The sequence below is a fragment of the Camelus ferus genome, chromosome 16 (assembly GCF_009834535.1).
Source record: "Camelus ferus isolate YT-003-E chromosome 16, BCGSAC_Cfer_1.0, whole genome shotgun sequence".
NCBI lineage: Eukaryota > Metazoa > Chordata > Mammalia > Artiodactyla > Camelidae > Camelus > Camelus ferus.
In genome coordinates, this window is record NC_045711.1 from 13,931,830 (window position 1) to 13,949,407 (window position 17,578).

Below are 17,578 nucleotides of genomic sequence, written 5' to 3' on the forward strand. Positions count from 1 at the left end.
GTTGTCCTCCTGTTATCCCGCGTTGTGCAGACTTCCTTAGAGACATCTCAACCTCCTGCCCCGCGATGGCCACAACTGATGATCGCATCAGGAGACTGCACTCTTCAGACTATGCAGAATTCCCAGTAGCCAAAGATGACTGTGCCCAACTCTCTTTTAAAACTAAGGGATTCTGAGCCAGCTCCAGGTTGTTTGGTGGTTGAGTTCTTGCTTTCTGAGCAGAAGACGTCAAGGACATAATGAACAAATTTATTTATTTGGAAGGGGAAATACAGTGCACCAGAGGATACCCAGGAGATGAAGCGAGAGAATGCACTTACTTCCTCCAGGGAAGCTGGATGGTCTTCCTGATGGAGCCTCAGTGCCTCTCGGCAGGAAGGGCCCCCAAAGGAGTGGTCTAGTCCCCTCTCCTTCAGTGCCCTGCCCTCCTCCATCGCATCCCAGACACTTGCCTCTGCCTCTTCTAGGGCAGCCTGAAGATCTGACTTTCCTTGCTCCACTTGCTTCTTGGTCTTTTCCACTTCCTGAAGATTCTTGTTGGTTTCTGCAATCTGCATGGTTAGGTCGGAAATCTCTTCTGCAAAGGACAGGCTTGATTTAGGCTGTTTCAACAGGCTCTGTTTGATGGCACAGGCGTTTGCCAGGGAATTTAGGGATTGGTGATTCATTCATGACATTCATACGGGAGAGAATTAACACAGTGAAGCCTTTTGGGGGAGGTGTCGGCAAGACACAGGTGTGTGGCGCCACCTGAACCATGCAGAGAGAGGAGCAACAGGACACTGTGTGACCCTAAATCTTCACACCATCTACAGAACGGTCCCAGAGAGGACCAGGGGAGGATATTGTGGAGAAAATGCATAAAATCATAGTCTTAGAGATAGAGGGGGGGCTTGGAAGGGGTATTGGACCTGGTCTGATTTTGTACGTCAGGGTCCTAAGGGATTCAGTGGCCCTCCCGAGGACACAAAGCCACGTAGAGACAGCATTGCAGAAGATCCGTCCTCCAGCAGAGCCTGGTGAGCCCTCAGTTCCCTAGAACAGGGCTTTGCTGCTACTGTGCCTTATGCTGGGGGGGGTTGGGCCTCGGGGTAAACTGAGTAGATGTGAGGATTTTGTGGGGGCAGTGGGAAGGAGGCGGGAGCTGTGGCCAAATGGGGGAGGGGTGGCCAGAAGAGAAGGGGGACAGTTACACACCTGTAGTGGGGTAGAGAGCTCAGGGGCTATCACACACCTGTCAGGGGGAATGGTTACCTTGGAGATTTTTGTTCTCCCGTCTCAGCGTCTCTAACTGATCCACCACCTCCTCGTAGGCATTCTGCATCTTGAAGATTTCTGTACTGAGTGACCTGGACTCTTTCTGAGCCGCTTCCAACTCAGCCTGACTCTCATCCAGTTTTTGCTTCCACTCTGTGAGGACCTAGGAGATGGCAGAGGGACCCGTGAGAAGCAGAAAGGGCCAGGGACGCGGAGGAGTCATGCAGACAAGGGCTGTCAGCAATGCCCAGGTTGGACCCTTCCATCCTTAGGGACCAAGGAAACAGGGTGAGCCCCAGTCTAGATCGGGGGTTCTAAACCCGGATATCTCTACAGAGATCTGCTGTATTCTTCAAGATAGCTGGATCTCAGAGGACTCTGAATTAGCTTTAATTAAAAATAAAATTCCTTTGGGGGGGACCGTCACAAAGACAGAGAGAGAGCATGAATCCTAACCCCCCCCCGCCCCGAGGCCTGACACTCCGGGGGGCTCCCCAAAGCTGTGTGCACTTCACACATCTCGAGTGACAGGCCATCACTTTCACCGCTGCTGCCGTCAAGCGGTGGTATCTTTGGTGTCTTATCTTTGACAAGAACCTTATCGAAGTTCCTCTGCTTCTTGTCCAGGGTGGCGCAGGCTGTGTTGGCCCGCTCCAAATCCAGCATCAGGTCATCCACCTCCCCCTGCAGCCTCTGCTTGGTTTTCTCCAAGGAAGCGCACTTGGAGCTCACAGCCTCTGTGTTTTCCTCTGCTTCCTGGAGCCTCTGGGCCAGTTTTTTCCTAGGAGAGCCAGATTTGTGGTGGTGGTTGTTGGCAAAGGTGGACGATTTCAGAACTGCCAGCTCAGAAGAGAACTGAGCCCTCTCTGGAGGACTGCGGTTCGGTAAGACCAAGAGCTAGAGTTAGATGAACGGACAGTACGGGTCACCTGAAGAATCCTGAAATGGTTGGTGGCAAAGCAGTCGCCCAGGAGGTGCCAAGGGGGCCAGGTGAAACGGGCAGGACCCCAGGGGAAGGGCGGGGAGACCGGATCTGCATGCTTAAGAAAACTAGAAGGCCTGGGGAGGGAGAGAGGGTCTCTCAGGGTGGGATGAATCCCGTCCCTTCACTTGTGTCTTCGGGTCCTCTCTCCCACGGTGACCCGGGAGCCCGTACTTGGCCTCCTCCAGCTCCTCCGTGCGCTGGATGGCGTCCGTCTCGTATTTGGTCCTCCACTGGGCCACCTCGCTGTTGGCCTTGGACATCGCCCTCTGCAGCTCGGCCTTGGCTTCCTGCTCCTCCTCGTACTGTTCCCGCAGCAGGTCGCAGTCGTGGCGGGAGGACTGCAGGGCGTGGGCCAGGGCGTTCTTGGCCTGCGGAATTACAGGGGTGACGACTCACAGAAACATCTGGCCGTTTCCAAGTTAAGGTATTTTCGTTGAGACCAGTGTTTCCCAACTTGAATCCTTCCCAGGCTGCTTTCACAAACGTTGCTGAATCATCCTAAATCCTGCTTTTATTTACTTCATTAAAAAAAATGGACTCCTTTATTCTATTAAAATAAGCTTATTTAAATGGAAGACCATTACCACTCGCCATAAACAGAAGGTAACCGTGAGAATAAATGCAATGATGGCGAGGCAACGTGATCACCTTGGAGCTAAGTACTTTGCCGCTGGGGCCGTGTCCAAGGCGCACTTTCTGTGTCATGCTGAGGAAGATACGCAGGTGCTAGAGAGATGTGATCCACATTGAGACCTTTTCCTTGTTTAATCAGAAGGCTTGTAACAGAATTAGAAAGGGATCATTTTCTCACTACTTAATGCAATGTTATAGAATACTGTGACCATGAAAACCCCCAAAGTATCTTTTGGTGTCACCAGTGAGCTGTGTTCCCCACCCGCCCCGGGAACTCTAACAGGAGCGGTGCCGTTGCCACAGCTCTGCCACCTCTTCCCAGGCAGAGAGGGGACACATGCCCAGAGGCCTCCGTCACTCACTCCCACCTGGCCAGGAGAACAGTGTAGCCCTCATCATAATGTCACAAAACACTTTCTGGTTGTAATGCGTATATTTTTATCCTTTTAAAGACACAAATAAACAAGGAAACTTTGCCCAGGAAGGAAAACCTAGCTGCTTCTGTCTCCTGGTCAGAGGACAGCCTTGCTCCTGTAATGGACCTTCTCATTACTTGTTCAGGCTCTGGTTCTCTCCAATTCCTGCCCCTCAGTCCACCAAAGACCCTTCCCATATAATAGGAAGATGGGAGCAAATAGCGCACTTCTTTCTTAGAAGAGGGCAGATGGAGCTTGTGGAGAATTCTAAAAGATGGCCCTGTAAGTTTTAGCTATAACATGGCAACCTCAGAATTCCATCTGTGCAGTGTTTTGGTCTCCTGGATTCCCATTCTAGTGCTCAAATACACATCGTCAGCATTTGCTATGCACCTCCTATGTGCACTGTTCTACTGTGTGCTGTTCCTATTGCTCGTTACTGTGGAGGGGCAAATAATTCTTACCGTCTAGAATTTTATAGATTATTGGGCAGACATTTATTATTACAAACATTAATATCTTGACATTGACATCCAGAACATGATGATGGTGTTCGTGTTTATGCAAATGTCCTAAGGATGCCCCTAAAACCATGTGATCTTTTTGGAGGAGCGGGGCTTAATCCTGGGTGTTGTAGCTGGTGATACACAAAGAGGGATGAAGGAGAAAGGGGAGGGCATTTCAAGGGGCTGGGATGAATTGCTGGGTAGAGGGAGAGAATGCAGAGGCAGAGATGGCCAAGCTAGTGCAGTGATGGAGAAGAGGTGACCTTGGCAGGGGAGGGGAGTTTATCAGCCCACTCTGGGGAGGACAGAGAAGCTCAGAGGATGGAGCACATTGGTAGAGTTTTCTAGCTCTGAAGAAAGATCAATGCCAAGGTCTTGGAACCTCAAAGAATGGGTTCCTGCCCTACTACAAGGTAGAGAGAAGCATTGGACTTTGTGATGTAGCACCGCCTCCAAGCAGCTTTATGACTTCTCAGGTTCTACCTGACTCTGCCACTCCAAACAGAGACGCCCATCCTCACCTTGCTTTCTTCTTCCAGCTGCCTCTTAAGCTGCTCCAGCTGCTGAGTGAGGGCTTGCTTGCTTTTGGTTAGCTGTGAAATCAGAGCCTCCTTCTCTTCCATCTGGTGGCTCAGCTCCCCTAGCAAACAGATGTGGCTTCAAGTCAGTGTTCTGCCCACCCTCTCCCATGGCCCTACAGGACCACAGGGACCTGCCCATCCTCACCATTTTGGGTCTGCAGTCTTGCCTTCTGCATGTTCAAATCGTGGATTAACTGTGTCTGTTGGACATCCTTGGCTTTGATTTCATTAAATTGGTCTTCCACCGTCCGGCACATCCTTTCCATGTTACTCTTTAAAAAAGAAAAAGTCAACATGAATGGGGAAAATGCATCCTTGGTCCCTTCTCCTCTCATCTCTTATCACATAAAATAAATCCATTGACCATGTATGTCTTATGATTGCCAAGTGTGGGACGGCAGCAGGAGAGGACGCGATATTAGGTTCAAAGGAAATCTTCCAGGAGCTTAGGGTATCTGTGAGAAGAGAACATTTGAATGTGAAATAATTAAATCAGGGGAGTTGAAAAAGGGATGGTGACTCACAAGGAGAAAAATCAAAGGCTACACCAACTTAAAACATGTAAGGCAATGTAAAGTGCTGCTGCCCCTGGACTGTAAAATTCAAAACAGAACAGACGGCAGTGATGGAGATAGGGAGCTTGTAAAGATAAGGAGGGGGTGGTTATAGGCACAGCATGTGGGTAAGCCTGGGATTTCTTCTAACTCAGTTGACCCTGCAACCTGGCCTGGCTTGGGGAGATAAACAGAGATAGAGACAAAGATAGAGAGAGAAGGAATATAAACACAACATTTTAGAGGGAGACAAAACCCAAGAAGGGCAGAAAAACCAGGAAACTGGAAAGAGAAAGGAATTGCCATCAGGGAGTGGGGAAGAAATCAAGGGCATGTCCATCAACAAGTGACTGGATTCTGGGACATTGTGCTGTACACCAGAAGCTGACACATTATAACTGACTGTACTTCAATTTAAAAAAAATGACTGGATAAAGGAGATGTGGTATATACATAATGGAATATTACTCAGCCATAAAAAAGAATGAAATAATGCCATTTGCAGCAACATGGATAGACCTAGAGATGTATAGCACAGGGAGCCGTATTCAATAGCTTGTAGTAACATATAATGAAAAAGAATATATACATGTGGAGGAGGGTACAGCTCAGTGTTAGAGCGCATTCTTAACATGCAAGAGGTCCTAGGTTCAATCCCCAGCACCTCCATTAAAAAAATGAATGAATGAATAAATAAACCTAATTACCTCCCCTCAACAAAAACAAAAAAAAAACAAACCAAAAAAAAAGATTATATATATGTATAACTGAAACACTATGTTCTATACCAGAAACTAATACAACATTGTAAACCGACTATATTTCAATTAAAAAAAAGATCACAGGCAGCATGAACCCAGACCCTAAACAGGAGCCCCCCAGCCCCACATCTGGGGTCACTGCGCGTTCTGGCCCAGCAGAGCAGCCCAAGCGCAGCCCTGAGCACCCACGAACGAGGGCAGCTCCTGAATCTAGGAGCACACAGCTGCTCTCTGAGGAAGCCTTGTCCTTGAAGTCACACACAGAGGCGGGTTTACCACGAAGCTGGTGAAAGTTAAGCTTCCGTGTGCTCTTTTGCAAGGGCCCCAGATCACGCAGGGAGTTGTCAAAGGCTCTAAATGGGGAGGGGAAGCTAGTCACAAGCAAAAATACCTTTCTAGGTAGGCATTTCAGGCAAGTAGCCAGAGATTCTCAGAAGACAGTGTAACCTGAGTCCCTGGAGCATCAGTAATTTGGGACTTAGTTTTCTTATTCTAAGTAAATATTTACTTTCATGCTTAATTTTGTATTCATAATTTTGCATCCGTTTTTCTTTTTTTTGAAATTTCATAGGTTTTATTTTTTAAATTTTTTAAATATTTCAGTCATACATATGTATATTTGTTTTCATACTCTTTTTCATTATAGGTTACAAGCTACTGAATATAGTTCCCTGTGCTCTACAGTAGAAACTTGTTGTTTTTGTTCCTTTTTCTTAAAGAATCCCTCGTCTCCTGAATTTTGTATACTTCAAGTGCCACAAAACCTGGACCCACCCCTGCTGTCATGCATAACGTCACATTGTCTATGCCTCCTGGGGACCAATATTGTAGCCTAAAGAAGGTGGCGTGGAGAAAACTGTACCCAGCAAGACCTCTGGGTGCAGTCCATCCACGAGTTTAGTTCTAAAAAGTGCCAGATGGATTGGAAGCTTTCTGGAAGACTTGGGTGGATGATGAGACCTTGAGTTGTAGCAGATCTTTGGATCAAGGCTTGGATGACTTGAATGAATCTGGGGATTGGGGCAGGCGGAAGTGGGGAGAGGGTTTCAGTTTAGAACACGCAGCGAGTTTGAGGCATTGAACTCTACATGCTCACTGGGCAGTGGATGCTGCCTGGCGTTTGCAGAAGCATCAGATACCTTTGACTTGGAGACAGTCTCAATGTTGCTGGCCAGGTCATCAATCTCCATCTTCAGCTCACTCTTCTCCTTCTCCAGCTTCTGCTTGACCCTCTGCAGGTTGTCGATCTGCTCCCCCAGCTCGGCCACGCTGTCCGCGTGCTTCTTCCTCAGCGCGGCCGCCGTGGCCTCGTGCTGCAGGGTGGCCTCCTCCAGGTCCCGGCGCATTTTCTGGAACTCGGCCTCCTGCTTCTTGTTCATCTCGATCTGGGCTGAAGTCGCCCCACCGGCTTCTTCCAGCCGCTCGCTGATCTCCTCCAGTTCCCGGGCCAGATCCGCGCGCTGCTTCTCGATCTTGGCTCTGAGGTTGTGCTCTGCTTCGACCTCTTCCTCCAGCTCCTCTGTGCGGGCCTGGAAGGGTCACTGGGTCAGGAATGCCGTGTGGGGTGGAGGGCGGGAGGACAGCCCACTTTGGGAGGGCATGGTGGTGAGAAATGGGGTAGGCATCATAAAGTTCATTAAATCCAAGAAAAAAACTTGGCAACAATCTAGATGCCCATCAGTAGGGGACCGGTCAAATCAACCGTGATAGAGCTCATAGTCTGGGAGGCCACGAAGCAGTAAGACATCCACCCACGTCTCCATGGACAGCTCTGCAGGACGTATTGCTATGTGACGAGAGCAAGTTGCAGAACGATAGTCCCAGTATGATAATTTTATGTATATTTTGTGTATATACACATATACATGTATTTTATGCAGAAGTTTATATATATATATATATATATATATATTTATGTTTTTAAATATTTTCCTGTATATGTATACGATGTGTGTATTTTTTTCCCTTGGGTCTTGAATGTGTACATAAATTCATGGCCAAAGACCCAGAAAGATGCACCTCTAACTGGAACTAGCAGGGACTTCTGAGAAGATGGAAGGGGACAGGCTCAGGGGTGGCGGTCGGAGCATGCCTATGAGAATATTTAATCTCATTGGTAGTATTTTAATGATTTTCAAGGAAATCTATTTATGTGCTACTTAGAAAACTTGTATTTTAACTTTGAAAAACAGAGGGAAGGACAAGACATCCTCTCCAGCTCTAAGAGGAGAAAGAAAAGAAGCAGCTAAAGAAACCAAGGGCGAGGAGCAGGGAGGGCGCCTGCGTGGGGTCCAGGGGTCGGGGAGGTGCTGACGCGGTACCTGAAGTTCCTTAATCTTCTTCTGTAACTGCAGACTGTGAACTTGTTCGTCGTCAATTCTGGTCTGTAACTGACTGATTTCAGACTCCTTCCTGCAAATAGATGCATATATGTTTATATTTAAAATAACATGCGACACGAGCCTCTTAAAGGGGGAAGGGGCTTCGGGGCTCAGAGGCGACTAGGAAAGGTTACTTCTTCAGTTTCTCCTCCGCTTGCTGCTTGTCATTTTCTAGATCCACGATGGATTCCTGGGACATCTTCAGGTCTCCTTCCAGCTTCCTCTTCGCTCGCTCCAGGTCGGCCCGCAGTTTCTTCTCCTGCTCTAAGCAGCCCTCGAGCTGGGAAGACACGGGTGGAAGGGCTGAGATGCTGCTGAGACGCGAGCTCTCCTCTCAGCCAGGGCAGCTTCCCTGGGCTCCCGGAGGGGGCGATGGCCACCTCTGACCCAGGCGGCAGCATGTTGTTCCCCTGCCTCCCGTCTCTTCCGTCCTCCAGCAAAGGCTGGATCTGTCCGAGGCCTCGGTGCCTCTTTCGGCCGAAGCCCTCTTGGCCCATCCCAGGCCACGTTCCCAGTGGAGCCACACTGCCCAGAGGTGCCTGCTCTTGCTCCGAGGGGAGCAAACGGGGCTTCTGTGGATGGGCACTGCTCCAGCCGTGCCTGTGAAGGTCTAGGTGCCACACCATCACTTTGCCTACTTACACCATGCAACCACGGGGAGATTTAGGCAAAAAATGTGTGTGTGTGCACGTGTGGGTGCGGGGAAAAGCAGGTGTCGGGGAGGAACACACCTGCTCTGGCCTTAGGACAATGACAGTGATCTGGAATGTTCTAGCCATGATTGGGAGTGAAACCTGAACTCATTTGAACAAAGTGAGAACAGGGACCCAAAGGGCCTACAGATGGAAGCTGATAATGACGCTGCTGATGGTGTTAGCAGCCAACATTTTACTGAACCCTCCCTGTGTGCTCTCCATGCAAACCCTTCGAGGTAGAGCTCCCGGCACTCCCATTCCCTAAGGTGGACACTGAGACTTCATGAGTTTAAGCGGCTCCTTCAGCATCCCAGACTCGCTGGAATGGGCTGAGATCGGAACTCAAGGCTTCTGACTCCAGGGTCAGAACCCTCAACCCCTGCGTCCTGCATAGACCCTGTCCTGCCTGTGCTTCCGCAAGAGGTAACAGCAGTAAAATGTCCTCACGTCGTCTGCTTGCTGCTCCAGCTTGACGTTTATTTTGATTAGACCGTTGACTTTGTCCTCTTCTGCCTGAAGGTCGTCCAGTGTTTGCTGATGAGCTTCCTGCAGAGATTTCTTCTCTTTGGTCAGCTTGGAAATGTTTTCCTCAAGTGCGGTCATTTCTTCAGAAAGATTCTTTACCTAGGAGAGTATCAACACCGACTAAAAGTTCCAACAGTTAAACCAGAAGCGTCCAGCAAAGGCTTCTGATTCCTCAACGCCCCCTTTTCCTTTTTCTTTTCTTTTTTTTTTTTTGGCTACTGCTTCTTTGCTTCTCCAGCAGGTGCTCACCCTCTTGCCTGCATCATCCTGAAATTGGCAGCCTCTGGGTTTTTAAAATCTTCCTCACTGGCCTATCACAGCGGCTCAGACCCTCCCATGAGGATGGTTCCTTTAAAGAGGGCGTTGTTATATGGTACAAGGAAGGATGCTAATAAATGCAAAATGTGCTGCCTCTGAAAGGCAGCACGTCAGTCTGTACTCATCGCAACATGGGCATTTATTTATTAGCTGATGGGGGTTGAGAGTAAGGCAGGAAGGGCAAGGAGAGACATGAGGTGCTCTGCGAGGAAATCCAGGACAGCCATCCTGCGGGTCAGGGAGCAGGACAAGGGTACCAAATGTGGAGCATTAGGGCGCTGAATTGAACTTTTCTCCATGCGTGATGCTCTTCCAGATCAGAGCTTGCTAATTCCTGACCTGTGGACTGAATCTGGCCCCAGACATGTTTTCTTTAGTTTACAACTTTTGAATAAGTTACAAACATTGAGGGGAAAAAAAACAGATTTCACATAAAATCTGGATGTCTGGTTTCTCAAGGAGAATTGGAAGCTCTGGCCATGCTGGATTCCCAGTCCCACCTGGCAATGGTTGGCGGGAGCCGAGTCCTGGCTGTCACCTGTGGACAGGGCAAGTGCTCTCCAGTTTGCCGCAGTCCCCACCCCTCCCTGTCACCTCTCTGTCAACTCCCAATTGTCTCTCTGACACTGACTGGTCACCCAGCCTCCCTCCTCCCGTCATCCCTTGCTCTACCTCATTGGCAACCACTATGATGAGAATCATGGACTGTGTTTTCCATGTATTTTTGTAAAGTGTGTATTGTTTTGTGTGCATGTAATTTTAGTCTGCAGAAGTGGTGCCACGCTGTAGATTTCATCTTACTTCCTCCCCGCACTCAGCACAAAGTCTTTCACATCTGTCTTGTGCCCTGTGCGCACGAGCCTTTGCTCCTGACGGCTGCGTGGTACAGCCCGGTGTGCGTCCTCCGCGTCTCGCCTCTCCGTTCCCCCGGGGTGGACCCTGATCTGCCTCTACTTCTCCTCCACCGCAGGCATCCTCATACATGGCCCCATTTGGACCTGGCCTGGGAAATTCCCTGGTTTGTATACCCAGGAGCAGAATCACTGGGTTGAAAGATACATGGGTTCTCAGTTTGAGTAAGAATTCCCCGATGGCTTTCCTGAAGGCTGCACCAGTCTACGCTTGACCAGTAATGCACCAGGGTCCCTGTACCTGTAACCCCCCTGTCCTTCCTTGGTGTGGTCCAGCTCTCTGCCTCCTTCACCGCCTGTCTCCCTCACCGGCTGCCTGGCCCTGTAGCATGTTTGTTGGCTCTCCCTGTGCCAAGTGCCTCTCCTCAAAGATCTGCTTTGTGGGGGGAGGGCTGGGGCTAGAGGTTTGTGGTACAAGGGGCAAGCAGCAGAAGCTGGGAGAAGAGGCAAGGGGTCAGGACCAGCCTAGAGGCAGATGCGATGGGACAGAACCACCTGTCCACTCGCCCTCTCACTTGCAGGCAGCATTGGGTGAACGGGGTCCTTCCCTGGCTGTCTCCTCCTCCCCGGGGCCGGGCGTGCCCACCTTGTTCTCCGTGGCGTGCTTCTCCTTTTCCACCTTGGTCAGCGTCAGCTCCAGGTCGTCAATGTCCCTTTTGAGGGAAGAGCATTTATCTTCCAGGTTCCTCTTCTTGGTGACCAGTTCAGAATTCATCTCCTCCTCCTCTTCCAGCCTCTCGTTCAGCTCCTTCACCTTGGCCTCCAGCTGAATCTTGCTTTTGATGAGCCCCTCACACCGCTCCTCTGCGTCCATCAGATTTTCTGTTTCCTGAAACAGATCCAGATCATTGCGTGTGTGTTTTTTTAAAGTAGTCGGTTTACAATGTTGTATTAGTTTCTGGTGTGCAGCATAATGATTCAGTTTTATATATATATATATATACATATGTATATGTATATATATATATATTCCTTTTCATATTCTCTTTCATTATAGGCTATTACAAGATACTGAATATAGTTCCCTGTGCTATGCAGGAGGGCCTTGTTTATCTATTTTATATATAGTAGTTTGTACTTGCTAATCCCAGATTCTCAATTTGTCCCTCCACTCCTCCCTTTCCCCTCTGGTAACCATAAATTTGTTTTCTATGTCTGTGAGTCTCTTTCTGTTTTGTAAATAAGTTCATTTGCCTCATTTTTTTAGATTCCACATGTAAGTGATATCATATGGTATTCGTGTTTCTCTTTCTGACTTACTTCACTTAGTGTGACAATTTTTAGGTCTATCCATGTGGCTGCAAATGGCCATTATTTCATTCTTTTTTATGGCTGAGTAGTATTCCATTGTGTATATACTACATCTTCTTTATCCAATCATCTATCGATGGACACTTAGGTTGCTTCTATGTCTTGTCTATCAGATCGTTCCATTTTGATCAGCCTCTTGACAAACCCCAGAAGTAAAGGGCTTTGCCCTTCAAAAGCCCCTTATCTGGGCCTGAGCCAGGGAATGGAACATGGACACACACACGTGTACACATACACACACACATCATCCATTAAAAAAAAAAAACTACTAATGACATCATCCACATAATAGAAATTCTCCTAAAATAATTTCAAGCAAAGGCGTTCATGGTGTTCATAAAGTCTCTGCAAATTCACCAGATTTGGACGTCCAGCCATCTTACTCTTCCTTCCAACACTAGCTGAAAAATGCCTCATCTACCCTGTCTGTCACAAGCTACCTAATATTTCCAAAACATTACTACCTTTTAAAACTCTCAACAGAAAAGCCCTTCCTATGCCTCCTTGAGCCACAGAACAGAAAATCAAAGTAGACAGAAATAAGTGACTAAATACGTGCATGTCCCAGAAGACTTTGTCGTGACTCTCGTGGACAGGCCAAGATTAGCTAGTTACACTCTTAAATGTAATTGGGCTGTATCTTCTCACACCAGAGAATTGTAAGAACTGGACATGTGTTTGAGGTGATGGATACAAAGAGTCTGGCGAGAGAATGATCCTCTGTGTTTTTTGAGTGTGTGCCGTGTGCGGGGCACTTTCCTTGCATGAACTGATCCAATCCTCCCAACGACCCTACGAGGTGGGTACTATTACTGTGCCCATTTTACAGATGGAAAAACTGAGGCACGAGGAGGCTAAGTCACCCACCCGAGGTCACACAACTACCAAGTGGAGGATCTGGAGTGTAAACCCAGAGATCTGACTCCAGATCTTGTTCGTGCCCACTGGGCTTAGGAAAGTGTTCCTAACAGCTGCACATCCTGAGTGGGAAGGTGGAAAGAGGGTAAGAAAACACTGTGCACATGAGGAAAGGCTCATTGCAAAGGGCAAACGATAAACATCTTAACTCTGTGGAGTGAGACAATTACGTTGCCAGAGTATTAATATTACATATACAGTTTCATTTTCCCTATTTCTTTGATAAAAATGCATAGCTTTAAAGCATTTTTAGAGTATAACCATTTTCTCAAAATTCACAGAGAAAAATGACTCTTTCTACTTTGAATTGAATTATTTAATTTTAGTGATTTGCTTTTATTTTTTTAATTATGTGGTTTTTTTGTTTTTTTTTTTTACTTTTATTTTTAGTTACACAATTAAAAAAAAGACCGGATGCATTCCTGACAGATTTTTAGTATGATGACATCCCCCTCATGCCCACAGCAAAATACGTCTAACTCCACTGTGGAAGACAGGGAGAAATCAGGGCGAGCAGAAAGTCACTTTGCAGACGTGTTTTCCAAAATGTTCTGTGTCCACGAAGCCAGCCAGGGCCGGCCTCCTTTCACCCTCTGGGTAGTGATGCAGTACCCTAAAAGGCCACTGGGTGGCACCACTGTCTCTTGAATAGACATCAGATGGGGGCCTCCTGGTCTCAGGAAGAAGATACTTACAGACTGGACCTGCAACTGAAGGTCGTTCTTTTCCTGCAGCAGGGACACCATTTTCTCCTCCAGCTCCTTCCGGCGAGCCTCAGATCTGGCCAGTTCTTCCTTGGCTCTCTCAAAGTCTTCCTTCATGGTGGCCATCTCCTTCTCAGCCTCCGCACTCTTCAGCAGGGGCTTGATTTTGAAGAACAGGTTCATCCAGGGCCAGTGCTTGACGTTCATAAAAGATCGGATGTTGTACTGGATGCAGAAGATGGAGTCCCTGTGCACCCATCAGGACTGGGATTAATGGACCAAGCAAGACCCAGTCCCTACTCCCCCCTGGGGCCCCGAGACCTTTGCCCTTCCCGGCCAGGTGGGAAAGAGGACAGCCAGGCTGTGCGGAGCCTAAGGACTCCCGAGTCCGTTCTGCAAATGAGGGGCAGAGGAAGCAGCACGTGCAAAGGGTGGGAGGCGAGAGAGGGTCTGGGACCCTGCGGCTCTCCCGTCCGCCTGGCTTCCACCCCCATCACCTTATTGAAAATGCTCAGCCTCAGGTTGTCAGTGGCCTCCAATTACCATGCGATGAGCGTCTTTCATTCCTATTTTGTTGGCTCTTTGCCCCACATTTGAACTGTTGACTCTCACCTTTTTGAAACTCCCTTCTGCCTTTGGCTCCTTGGTAAACCAGTTTTCCTGCTGCACTCTATTTTGCCTCATGCCTGCTTCCTGCTTAAGTGTTGGTGTCCACCCAGGACCTGTCTCCCGCCCACTGGTCACCTCCCAGATGCTTGTCTTCCTAAGATTGATCTTTTCCCCAGTTTAGACTGTAGCCTATGTCGCAGCGACAGCGACACCATCTCCTACTCTTCATCCTCCACGGCTCACGTGAATCTGAAAACTGGCTTCTCTTCCCCTTAAACTGGCCCCTTCTTGGGACTTTTTTCATTTCCGTGCTGGCTTCCTTTCACTTCATCGAGCTCGATGCCTGGGAGGTATTCTTGTCTAACAGATACTCATGGTCAGTTATGGCAATGATGTTAGAGATGTACTGGGTCTCGGGGAGTCGGGGAGAGTGGGCTTGTACCAAATTCCCCTCTCCGTGAAATGCCCACACAGCCAGCCATCAGTGCTGCTGTTCCTCCTGCTGAATTATTGGAGGAACAAGGCCTTTAGAGATTCCTTCGATCTCTTCCATCATCTGTGTCCTGATTCAGGTCCTTGTCTTTTATGGGGATGTCTGCTACAACCTGGTGTTGGCGCCTCCTGTGCCCTTGCGCCTGCTCTCCTTGTGGCTGCCAGAGTGACTCCCCTGAGCTGTAAACCCGATCCTCTCCCTTGTCTCTGTCCACACCCCCAGCAAAGGCTCCCCACCCACCAGAAGATCCAGTCTGGGCTCTTAACGTGGTACCGGGGGACCCCCGACTGCCTGCCTCTGGCTGTGCTCCAATCATGTGACCTGCTTGTTGGTCTCCCCACTGGCCACCCTTCCTCCAGCCATGCAAAGCTTCCTTCAGAAAGTTCTTTCTTCTTGCTGACTCCTTCATGTCAACCCCCAACCCCAACCAGTTCCCCTTTGCCCCGAATGCGACTCTGACATTGAACTTGTCACAGGTTTTCACATTAACCATGCACGTGTTTGCTTCCCTCTCCTCCATGGGCTCCTGGAGGCGAGGGCTCATTTCTGTATCCCCAGTGCCAAGCGGAGACCCCAGCACAGAACTGGGGCTCAGCAAATGTTGGTTAAATGGATGAGCAGTATATTAAGATCCCAAGACTAAAAGCAGGAAGCGAGCATCAGCTCCTAAGGAGGAGGGCGGGGTGGGGGACAGAGGCGGGGGTCTGCGTCACCTCCTCTCCATCATCTTCTTGAATTCCACCCGCATCAGGTACCCCTGGCACAGAGCCTGCGTACGTGTCATCAGGGTCACCAGCTTCTCGTCCCTCATCTCTTCCAAGAGCCCCAAGAGCCCAGCTTTGAAAAATACCTGCATTGAAGGAGAGATGAGCCCTGCCTCAGCCTCAGCAGGTGTTCACCCCTGGGGCCCTCGAGGGGGGCTGTCTCTGCCCAACCCCAGCCCTCGGCCTTCAGACGGTGGGGACCAGCAGCCGTCTGGCTCCCAGGACGTGGTTTTCGGAGGCTCTGGTCTCTGCGGTGGCCTCTCCTGTGTCCTGTTCCAAAGCATGTTCCAGGCCCCACTAGCCCACGTGGACCAGTGCTGATGGGGTTCACGAGCAGGAAGCAAGGACGAGTCAGGAGGGTAACCAAAGGTGCAGCTGTGCCCAGATTCAGAGAGAGACATTCACAGTCACCTCTGCCTCCGCGTCCTCTTCTCCCTCTGCTCATCCCAGGAGGCTGGTCCCGCCCTGGGGCCCCCTCCCACCCTGTCCTCAGTGGCAGAGCTTCCTCCACCCCTGTGATGTTCCAAGGGAACAGGGCACCCCTGGGGACAGCAGGCTCTTCCTGGTGGGGATGTTTCCCTGGCCCTTCCCAGGACGTAGAGCTTTGGAGTCAGGCCAGGATTTGCACCCGCCATCCAGGTGACCCTGAGCAAGCTTCTTGTCCCCTGGGAAACTCCATTTCCGCTGCCTCCCAGTAACCCCATGAGGCAGGTACCACTCTTATCACCACTGAGTTATCGGAGGATTCAGTGAAATGTGTAAAGGAGGCGTGTTACAGGTCTCAAGGCACGTGTGTTCAGTAACGGTGATCATTTTTATCGGTTACAATTCGTCTCAAGTCCTCACTGTCCCAGGAACTCTTTCTCTGTTCTCTGATCTCTTGGGCTCCCTGTCCTTTTTCAGGGTGCTACTTCCATGCTCCCCATCCATGTCTTTTGTGGCTGGGGATGGGGAGCTCCAGCTTCCAATTAATCCCCTGGACCCTTAAAACCAACACGGAGACAGAGCTTCCTGTACCTGGAAGCAGAACTCTGCATGCCTGGGCTACTGGCCGAGGGATGGCAGGCTGACCAAAAGGGGAAAGGGCAGCCAGGCCTGGGGGCTCCCGGGGGGGTTGTCCCAGCCCCACCCGTGCTCACCTTGGTGTGGCCGAACCTGTACTGCTCCCGGTCCACGTCGATGGAGTTCAGCAGCTTCTCGGAAGCATTCTTGCTGTCAATGAACTGCCCTTCTGGGATGGCGCTGGCATTGAGGATCCGGTACCTGGGCAGGGAGGGCGGTGGTCGGCCCCGGGGCCGGGTGTGCGCGGGCAGGGAGTCGGGTGCAGTTGTTGGGAGGATGCTCAGTCGTGCCGCTTCCTGAGGGCTGCCCTTTCCTGCTCCTCCCTGCTCAGGCCCAGGGGCCTCGGAGCCCAGTCATTCAGTGGTGACCCAGGCCAGAGAGGCCACAGCCTCCCTTGTTCCATGGGCAATGCTGGGACAGGAGGAGGTGGTGTCCCTTGTACCAGGGGTGGAGTCTGGGAGGCAGACTCCAGGGAGCCACTGCAGCCTCGGGGACAGGCATCTGCCAGCAGGTGGCCCTGCACACAGAAGCTGAGGACCACCCGCGCTCCACCTCCCACCTTACTGGAGCCCTGCACTGGGAGGCTGGGTTAGGACTCGCATCTACCTAGAGCTTGGCAGTGCTGGGGAGGTTGGAGGCTTCAGCTGAGGGATAACAGCTCCCAAATGGGTTCATTGCCTACAGAAGTCCCCACACCTGAGACCAGGCCTTCTAGAACCTTCTCCTGCTCCAGCCTTAGGAGGAAATGGAATATTATACAGCAACAAGTCTGGCAGAGAAGGAATCTAGGGGTTAATTCTAGGCAAGCAGGTTGTGACAGGAGAAAAAGAAACAGCAAGAAGGCCAGCTGAGTGCATGGCTGGAATTTTGCTTTCAGAGGAAATGGTTCTTATCTGACTTAAAAGAGTCTTGACTTAGTATGACAGATCTCCAGGTACAACCATGTTGTTGCAAATGGCACTATTTTATTCTTTTTTATGGCTGAGTAGTATTCCATTGTATACATATATTCGACAACTTCTTTATCCAGTCATCTGTCGATGGACACTTAGGGATAACTTGGGAGTTCGGGATTTGCAGACACTAACTACTATATATAAAACAGATAACCAACAAAGTTCTACAATATAGCCCAGGGAACTACATTCAATATCTTGTGATAGCCTACAATGAAAAAGAATATGAAAGGAATAT

The 17,578-nt window shown here is 49.7% G+C and overlaps 1 protein-coding gene across 1 annotated transcript in view; it reads right to left on the reverse strand.

The window, feature by feature from the left end:
- The window catches only part of LOC102507296 (myosin-13), a 45,411-nt gene that overhangs the window by 7,277 nt on the left and 20,556 nt on the right, over positions 1-17,578 (reverse strand). The window contains exons 18-31 of the mRNA XM_014552593.2: positions 16,462-16,585; positions 15,272-15,408; positions 13,448-13,703; positions 11,110-11,352; positions 9,217-9,393; positions 8,209-8,354; positions 8,015-8,105; positions 6,833-7,222; positions 4,524-4,650; positions 4,319-4,437; positions 2,414-2,610; positions 1,855-2,038; positions 1,255-1,420; positions 453-577 (exon numbers count right to left, since the gene is read on the reverse strand). Coding sequence (XP_014408079.2) covers positions 453-577; positions 1,255-1,420; positions 1,855-2,038; positions 2,414-2,610; positions 4,319-4,437; positions 4,524-4,650; positions 6,833-7,222; positions 8,015-8,105; positions 8,209-8,354; positions 9,217-9,393; positions 11,110-11,352; positions 13,448-13,703; positions 15,272-15,408; positions 16,462-16,585 — 2,482 coding nt within the window. The remainder of the gene's footprint in view (positions 1-452; positions 578-1,254; positions 1,421-1,854; positions 2,039-2,413; positions 2,611-4,318; positions 4,438-4,523; positions 4,651-6,832; positions 7,223-8,014; positions 8,106-8,208; positions 8,355-9,216; positions 9,394-11,109; positions 11,353-13,447; positions 13,704-15,271; positions 15,409-16,461; positions 16,586-17,578) is intronic.